General features: G+C 48.5%; 1 protein-coding gene across 4 annotated transcripts in view; it reads right to left on the bottom strand.

The window, feature by feature from the left end:
- Positions 1-572: 572 nt before the first annotated feature.
- ADA2 (adenosine deaminase 2) overlaps positions 573-9,514 on the bottom strand; it is a 32,934-nt gene continuing 23,992 nt past the window's right edge. For all 4 annotated transcript variants that reach the window (XM_030040308.1, XM_030040306.1, XM_030040307.1 and 1 more), the window contains exons 5-10: positions 8,717-8,844; positions 7,505-7,595; positions 7,091-7,199; positions 5,965-6,122; positions 4,893-5,095; positions 573-3,954 (exon numbers count right to left, since the gene is read on the bottom strand). In XM_030040308.1, coding sequence (XP_029896168.1) covers positions 3,846-3,954; positions 4,893-5,095; positions 5,965-6,122; positions 7,091-7,199; positions 7,505-7,595; positions 8,717-8,844 — 798 coding nt within the window. In that variant the 3' untranslated portion in view covers positions 573-3,845. The remainder of the gene's footprint in view (positions 3,955-4,892; positions 5,096-5,964; positions 6,123-7,090; positions 7,200-7,504; positions 7,596-8,716; positions 8,845-9,514) is intronic.

Here is a 9,514-nt window from a genome sequence, read left to right on the forward strand (position 1 = left end):
TTGACATATTCCTATAGCTGCTGGAAGTAAGCAGCACAGAAACATCCATGGATTTTCTGCTCTCCTTCCTTGCTCCTGAGTCCGGATGGAGACCAAAGGGGGCCACTTTCTGCCCCTTTAGGGCCTGCCCTACTCAGCCTTCTGCCACCCTTGTGGCTGCCTCCAGTCCTGCTTGTCCAAATACCTCTTTCATCTCAGGTCTTCAGGTTCTCTAGCTGGGAGGAGAGGTAGCACGAGCAAATCATGTCCGTCGGGTGGTCTCTGTATGAAAACGCAGCCCAGAGCTGGATGCAGCTATTGTGTGTTCGGGGAAGGGGGGCCTGGGGGGCCTGTGTCATGTCTCTGCCAGGTGGCTCGGGCTTGACTCCACAGCGGTTAGCCCCCTGGATCAAATTGCCCTTTGCACCGTGCTGTGAAGACATTTCAGACCCCCTCATAATTGTGCTCCAGACTGAGTGACGTGAAACATCCCCCCTCCACTGCACATTCCAGATTAAAACCTCACACAAAACATGGGTATCCCCAGTTCTTTTTAACAGAAAAAAAAGGGAGGAAAAACCCCACAATGGGAACAGGTTTAAAGATTGAAATATATACTATGTGCTGAAAGAGGTGGGCAAGAAAGAATTACATGTGATGCATTTGCACAACAAATGTGAGCAGGGAGCCAAGGTACTGAGGGTAAGGGAATGGACTGGCAACAAAATCCTTGAAATGTTACTGTGAATGCTAAGAGCTGAGTTTCAATGAAGCCCCATAGCCAAAGTTGCCCAAAGCCTTGGGGATATCTGAATGGATTGATCTTTCTTAACTGCTGTGGTCCAACCTGAATCCCTCCTTTTTTGCACACCTGCAGTTAGGGAGGTGGGGATGCAGGCTGAGTTTCTCAGTTTGCACCTTTCTCTGAACTAAGGCACGCTCTAAGGAAGAATTGATCCCCAGCAGTAAAGCAGGCTGGCCCTCCTCCCATCTGACCCTCTAAGGCCCTAAAAATGGTTAAAGCCCATCTAGTGCTAGAGGACTCTTGGGAAGCTGCAGTCACCACACACGGCAATGCCCTGTTCAAGGAGGGACCCAGGGAAAGCTACACCGCTGGAGTGAGGCACCTCCATGCAGTTCAGGTTCACATTTAAACACCTGCGATCAGGATGAGAGAGTTTCGGCGGTCTGACCAACCCTAAGATGGATACCTTCAGCAGAATTGGAGTCACTAGGCTAGTCACAAATGCAAACAGAGCCCTGTAGGGTCAAGTCCCACCTTTCTGAGGGCTTCATCTGAAGATCACCTCAGACCTGTACAGTTTTAAACCCCCAGTGATTTCTGTGCTGTAATCCCAAGCAGCATCACTCACTGGTGGCTCCAGACACTGGGCCACATCATGTCACAGTTCCTGATGCAAAGTCGGTAAATGGCTGAGTGCACAAAAGGCTTCTCCTAGGAAGGCAGGAACAAGCTGGACACAACAGGTAAACTGGTCCCAGCAAACGTTTGGCAAACAGAAGGTCTAGCCCTGCTGATGATGTGGGTAATGAGGACGGAGGACTACAGGTAACTGAAAGACCACCAGTGGGTCAAGCCCTCAAGAGACCATGTGCAGGAAGAGCTGAAACCTTTCCACTGCAGCGGAAGAGGAAGGGACATGGGTCAACTTGTATTGAGGAACGCAGCTCCTCCCACACTGGTTCTGTAATGATTAGCTTCACCTTGGCAGCAAAGAGTCTCACTTAAGGGAGAATCAACTCATGGCAAATAAAAGATCTTCCTCCATCCACATATAGCAAAGCTGAAAGATCAGAGGGCTCAGAGGGACTGGGCTTTTGGTGAGTGGTTAGCAGCCATTCTACCTGTTTACAGCAGTTTCCCTCAGCAGCGTTACAAATAAGGCATTTCCCAAGTCAGCATTTATAATCTGACCAATGCCTACCCTGGGGACTTTAGACCGAGCTCTGTATGCAACATTCATGGAGGAGGAAGAAAGGTGCCTCTACTCTGGCTCCTCCTCCAGTATAAAGCTCATCCCAGGACCAAACCTGCATCAAGGCCCAGGAAAGGCCAGTCTGCAAAGACCAGCTGCTGGTGCTGCAGGGGAAGGTGTGGGGTGTGTGGGCAGAGAGAGCTGGAGTAGAGGCAGCTGTGGCTGAAAAGGGGGATGTGGGGGACTCAACCCCCTTGATTAGTGAGGTGTGTGACTGGGTTCTCGCTTTTTGCTTTCTGTGGTTTGCATTGCTGGCTTCTGCAATGTCAACACCTTTGGTTTGTTGTGGTTTTATTTGGTTTTGGTTGTGGGGTTTGTAGTGTGGGTTTTGTATTTTTTTCCCTGCGATAACTAGAGATGAACTTGCAGCCTGTGAAATGTGGGCAATTTAACCTGGGATGCACGGGCTGCGCAGCTTGATCCACCCCTGTAGTAAGTATATTTGCCTCCTGTTAAGGTGTTTTAACCAAGGTCAGTGGAAATAAACACTACAGCCAGGCAGCTTGAGACAATTAGCAGAAAACATAAAGACAGCCAATTTGCCCAAGCTGGTCAGATCAGGAAACAACAGTCCTTGCAAGCCTGCAGCTTAGAGGGGGGGAGATGTCTTTCAGCAGGAACTTTTGTAAATTCTCCCTTGGCTGATGCAAACCAGCATAATTGTACTGAAGTCAGGGAGAGATGCTGGTTGATCCTGGCCGCGTCCTTGGGGTATGCGTGCCGAAGGATTTTGCTGAATTTACTTAGCATCCTGATTAAGACTTCTTTTTTTTAATCTCCCTGCAACTAATTCTTCTCCTGATTTTTTGATGATGTTAAAAAAGGGAATCTGCTTGTCCGGACGCTATTTATTGTGTAGTTGCTGCAGTACTTTTTTGCCAAAGAGCTGGAAACTACAAAGGTCCAAGTGCACACAATGGATATCCACAGTGTTAGAGTAGTTCTTCACCAAGGTGAAAACCTCTCTGACAGGCTGAATAAGGCCACATTTGCACTCTGAGTTAGGTGACAAAGGCTGGTGGTGGAACCCCCTGAAATTAAAAGGTGTTTCCTATAAATGCAGAGGCCTGTGTTAACATGTCCCAGTGCAGGGGGAGAGTTTTAATTAAGCTGGATCTGGGAAGCCAGGGTGTTCTTTCTCAGCTGAAAAGTGTTTTGGCTTCCATTGTGACCAGGGGACAGGAAAAGATTTTGGAGTAAAAAAAACTGTTGGCAACTGAGGCACCTATTTTTTGGCTTTATGATCACTGTGCAACCAGGCTTAAATGTTCTGGGAGCAAGTTCCATCAGCTTGTTTCCACCCATGGTAGGTCCTGAAATAGCAGACATCAGACCTATGACTGGTTCTTCGACCTAGCAGTGCTATTTTGGCAGCAGGCCCAGGGTTAAACATAACAAGAGTCATTTTCAGTCCTTGCTCTCCTGAAGGTCAGTGGCCCAAATGGTTGGATGTTTGTCTTAGCTGTTTCCGGACAAGGTCTGCATTTTGTAATGATAAGGCGAAATTCAGAGATCCTCACGTTGGCAATCTCCCGCTAACTCTAATTAGAAAGCATGTTTTTCCTGAATAAGGATGTCAGGATTTGGTCACTGGCAATTTTTAATTGTTTTGACTATTTTGAGTGGGGTGTTCTTTTGTTGTTGCTATAAGTGCTCACTGTTCCCTTTTACCTCCAGCCCATGCCTTTCAAAGGATAGTGCAGCTCATTCTTAGCATTAAGACTAGCTCACCAGAATTTCCCATTGCCAGGTGAGACTTTGAGGTTCACTCATCTGCTCAGGTCACATGGAAGAAGCAGTCTCCCTCTTAGCAATAAGCCTGGCTTGCTCTGGCTTGCCAAATGCCTTCTGAGATGAGTCTCCTCCCCTCTAAAGCTCCCTCAGAAAGCTATCAGAGAGGTCAGCCACAAATTGGTCCCATTTTTTCTGCCAGACATCTTTGGCCTTGGCTTTCTCATCTGGTAGCATGGCACTGTATCTGTGAGGAGGAGAAAAGTCAGTATCAGACAGGAGACAAGGGGCAGCTATTTCAAGATCAGGGACCCAAACAAAAAGGCAGGAAGCAGCAACAGATTAACCCTTGCAGGATGTGCCTACACCACACAGAGTAACACAGTGTAAAGAGCCTTGAGCTCCTGCTGGCTGGGCTCCCGCTGGGGTGAGAAGCATCATGGCCATATCAACAGCTACCGAGTCCTGCACCATGAGGACAAACAGCTCAGTCTGCAAAAGCTGGTGATTCACTGGGCGGCACTCGGTGACTAGTACAGAAGAGACAGCGCTGCTGTTGCTTTCAGATGTCCCCTGGGCTTGGTCCAAATCGGTAGGACATAAGAGTATTTGTTGTCTCTCTGGCCAAGCGGGGACTTGGGATTGGCATGAGGACTGGCACAGGATTTGGCAAACAGATGAGATTCTAGGAATGTGCAGAAAGACCCTGGGCACTGTATCCAAACTATTTTGGGACACATATAGCTGTCCAGATAAACAGAAAAAGTGGTTAAACACACCCAAACTACATGCTGGTAGATTATTTTCCTGTGTTTCCCCAGTGGGCCATGGCAAACACCAGAGCAAGTCAAATTTGGGCAGAAATAGACAAGTGATACAAAATCATAACATTTCTCCCATATGCAGAACCAGGTGCTGGAGGAAACTTTGCAAAGGACGGAAAAAGGGGGCAATAAACTGAGACACTGAGTTAGAGAAAGGCGCTCAAGGGCATGGGCAGAGGGGCTTCTGTGGTCCCTGTGTCCTGCCCTTGGAGGAGACACATAGAGGAGACTTTGGATTAACAGAAGCTCAGTTCATGTAGCAGAGGAGACTCTGGGGCCAAACCCAGAGTGGGTTTCCAGGGAGCAAGCTGATAGTCCCCTTAGCATTATTATATCTAGACAAGAGAGGTGAGGAACTTACTTTATGGAGTTGAGTGCAAGTTGTTTTAAGGTCCTCAGGTCAGCATTCATCCCTCCGATGGCCATGAACACCTCGTAGAAGTCATAGGAGATGCCCTTTGCCCCAAAGATAGCGGGATCATCAGGGCTGATCACAATGGGGTGCCCTTCAGCCATGAGGCTGGCTGCGGGGTGGCTCCGCAAGTCAGCTACCAAGAGCAGGACCTTGATGGGGAAGGGTGGGAGACAACATGACCGTGGGTTATTGCTGTAGCTGTGTTTGCATTACAGCACCCATCACACCACATACCTGCTATAGCTGCCTGTGGCAGCAGGTAGTCATCAAGGAGGAAGAGCCTCTAGAGGGCCGTTCAGGGCGTGCTAGGCGTTCTGCTCTGAACTGCTGCAGGAGGAGCCTACTTGTCTTCACTGACTATGTAAGGAGATTCATTTCTTAAATTAATCATCTAAATCAAGGCCAGTGGGGTGAATATCTTCTGCTTATTTATAACAATTTGACTGTGAGCATTTCAGGAAAAGTCTTTTGGTTACGTATTTGCTATGACACTTAGCTGAGGGCATTTGGGGCTGGTATCAGGGTTCTCTCCCTCAAGGCTCACACTGGTACATCTTTACCCCAGAGCATCCTTTCTGCTGTGCCCAGGGGACAATGCACACCACGCTAATGTGTTGCAAAAGAGTTCCCCCTGGTTATGAATTCTACAAAACCAAAAGGACTCCCAGTTGCTACCCAGCTTCTAAGCCTCTAGCCCTCCTGGCTTTGAAGTATTTTCCATTATATCTCTTTAGGCACCTCCCTGGCTCTGGGCCTCATCTCCTCTAGGGAGAACTGCCTTCCCAGGTTCCTCTGGGTGGCAATTTAAATGATTTTGAGCTGGCTGGCATTACAAGCCTTATACATACACAGCGTGTGCCTACATAGCAGACTGCAGTGTAATGTAGTGCAAAGGAGACTGAGCCAGCCTGGGTGCAACAAAACATCTAGCTGCCCCCAGCTCCCTGTGGCTCCTAGCTGCTATGGTAAATCCCATTCCAGTGTTCCAGCCCCAAGACCTAAGCTTTTAACAACATACCTGGTTGGAGATGGGACAGACTTCTACAGGAACATCCCTCTTCAGAGACAAACTTTTGGCTACTGGGTGTTTAATGAGGGCAAGTCCATGGCCAATCCGACTGGTATTCAGTAGCAATGCATCCAGCACGTTATTGTCTACAGAGGTGCCCTGCCAGTCTGAGGAGAGACAGGTAAGAATCACTGCAATGCTGTGAGGAAATACATCTTCTCAAACTGCTAGATGATTTTGTTAATAAATGTCCCAGTTGCAAGGTAAGAGGGTTGCTCATGCTCTGAGTTCCCACTTTGCATTTTCAGTGAAACAAAGATCCAAATCTGCCCAGGACATTGCCCAGTGTAGAGATACCCACTCATCTCACCTGGCTTTAGATGTCCGCAGTATAGCTCTTACCGCTAAGCTAATCATGCTGGTCTCCATTCATAGTCAATGGAGAGAAGTAATAATTTCTGGGGAATAGCCTGTGCATTAGGATGAGATGTATCGTGCCTTGGAAGTGCTTGTTACTGTCCATGTCTATAAAAGGAGCCTGGGGTAACTAGTTCAGATGTAGACATCTCTGTAGATGTCAACATGCAATAAGCACAACACACAAGTTAGTTAGACACAACTGTCATGCATGGTTAGGATAAATCCCACCCATACGGACTCAATAATGTATTGCCAATAATAATACATTGCCCCAGGAATGAAGGGTAACTATCAGTTACTTTGATGAGTGTATTCAGTTAAGACTTGAGGCTGGCTCAGACATTCCTTCACCTTAAAATGTAAAATAATGGCTGAGGAATTCTGTTGCCGCTGTGGATGGGAGGTGAGCACTGCTGTGAGGAGGAAATGGCTACTAGCAATAGCTCCTGCAGCATGACTCCATGTCACACACGGGGCAAAGATGCTTAGCAACGTGACGCCTACAGTCAAGAGCAGGGAGCAGGTAGGGGAGGTGCCATATAGGAATGCTACAGCAACAAGCTGATATGAGGAGAAGCATAGGGAAAACCAATTATATACTCGTGTATACACATACACATCATCTTGATACAGCCAGGCTTGCTGCTTCTGTGCTTTGCAAGACTTCACCTCTTCCCTCTGCAAGTAATAACAGGCCTTGAGTCCTCATGCTTACCAGTCTCCCCAGCATGGAAAAAGTATGGCAAGTTGACCCCCAGAGAATACGGGATGGTCAGGGCATCCTTCAGGTCCCATAAAGAGTGACCTTCATCCTCATTACCAACCTGGGGGAAGGAGGAAAGGTGTTTTTGAACATGCTCTGGAAGATGGTGGGACTTACAGCTATGTATCACTGAGGTGCCAACTGTACTGAAATTACAATGCTGTGGGGTAGGGAGCTGATTCTGACACGTGATTTTGTCAATTACCCGTAACAAAATCCTTAGCTGGAGGATTTGCAACCCATTTACACTGATTTCAGTACAGCAGCAGAGGATCTGGCTCTGGTATAAAACATATGCCATATTATACATGTAGTTATATTGCACCTCTAGGGGTTAACGCAAAGCCACAGAAGAAATACAGTTACCAGGTCGAAGCCTGCTAGGGTGTCTGGGAAGCGGGCTCTGAGTGCCATGGCAGTGACGATGGCTTCTTTAATCTGGGAAACATTCAGCTTCCTAAAGAGCAAGAGAGAGAAAGCAGTACAGAGGCTCACTCCCATGGGCCTTCCTTCTTTGGGTTTGAGTTGTGAAACGGGGCCCCTAGGGGTATTTCCAAAATGCAAGTTGCTCCTGAATCTGACAACCAGCTTCAGGTCTCCAGAGTAACAGCAGTAGAAAATTGATGTTATGAAAGGAAACCCCTGAATGACCAGGAAATGCCTGGCTAGACCCTGCTGTCACTTGAGTTGAGGCATGCTTGTCTGACTCACTGGCTTTCCCATCTACCAAGCAGGGAACACAAAGGCATGGAGAGAAACGTTTAAATATTTCTTTTTTCCTCTTGACTGTTTTGCTGGGAAGTGGGGCAGTAGCTGCATTTCAAGAGAATTTTAAATTTAGATTTCTTCCAGCCCTATCGGACTTAGACATCACAGCACATTTTGCAGACAGACTCTGTCCATACCCAAGCTGGCCAAAGGCAAGCCAGCTCTGAACTGGAAACGGCATTGTGCCGAGCCGGAGTGAGTAAGTGCTGCTGAGAGGTCTGTTATATTTGCTCAGGATCACCTCACATGACTTCATGGCATCTGGCTGACTTGGAGAACAGCCTTGTGCCTGCCTGCAAACAGCAGCACAAACATACCATACAAAGGCTGCCGGGAGAACAGCGTTTGCAGGATCCCATGAGGACCTTTGCAATACCGAGTGCCCATACTCGGGCACTGCTGTCACTGCTTCAGTTTCCACAGAAAGGGGGAGTACGTCCAGGCTCAGGAAGAGAGCATGCACGGCTTGGGCACACATGCTCGCAGGCAGCCCTTCCCTTGCTCGTTCCCGCACCCAGGGCTCACAGACGCTTGTCTCCCCAGCACACACCATGAGCTAACCCCGGTCACTTCGCACGTACACAGACTTATATAGATGATTTCTCATCCTCAGCCTTTTACATGTGCCAGGGAATGCTTCGGGAGTCAACACCCCAGGTCTGACGACGCACGCAGGCATTGCTGACCAACTGTGGCACTTCAGCTCAGCCCTCAGCATCGCTTCTCCTGGCCTGGACCCCTCCGCACCGCCGCCTCCAAAGCAGCACAGCCAGCCACGCACAGGCACTCTTAGCCCCGCTCAGCCTCTACCTGTGTGCTGTAAATATAATCTTGGCTCCAAGAAAGTCAGGGTGCTCCTTCACAAATTGCCTAGTCACTTCCCGATAGGTTGCCACGGACCATGATTTGTTATGCCGGGTGCCATCCAGTTCATACACCTGCAGGGCGAAAAGCACATGGCAAGCAGAAGTTGGAAGAAGTGTTTTATTGAGGGGTGGGAGAAATGAACTGAAAAAAGCCTTGGGAGAAGCAATGTGCTGCGGTCCTGGCAACAGGGCAGAAAAAAGCAGTTAAATCTGTGCAGAACATTTTCTTCTTGAAGCCTTTACCAGCTGGCAAGAACCGAGGAGTGGTTTTCCTCCCTCCTATGTGATACAAGAAAGAAGTTTCTCCATGTTCAGATATGGCAAGCAAGTGCCCTTAAGTACCCAGAGGAGACCATGACCTCTTACTCATGTCTGTATCAAATGCTGGAGCATTTTGTCCAGCCGTCTGGCGGCTCACACACACTCTCTGTGCCTTGCGGTGTCAGTCTGTCAGCCAAGGCAGCCTCAAGGCATGTGAGGGCTGAGCCCCATAAGTTACCAGCTGGGCTGGGCTTCTGCTCCCCTCTGCCAGAGGTTTGCTCCGTGACCTTGAGTCAGTTGTTTAGTCTTGCCACGCTTTCCCAGTTCTCTGGCTGCAAACTGGGAAAAATAATCCTTTTGGCATGCTCTATCTCATCAACTTACTTTGCGAGTTCCTCACTGCCAGGGCTATATGCAGGGCTTTTGCCCCGCTTTCAGCAGGGGTGTAGACCCCGTATGCCCCAGTTGATACTAACCCACA

Source organism: Aquila chrysaetos, chromosome 17 (genome assembly GCF_900496995.4).
Source record: "Aquila chrysaetos chrysaetos chromosome 17, bAquChr1.4, whole genome shotgun sequence".
Taxonomy (NCBI): Eukaryota; Metazoa; Chordata; class Aves; order Accipitriformes; family Accipitridae; genus Aquila; species Aquila chrysaetos.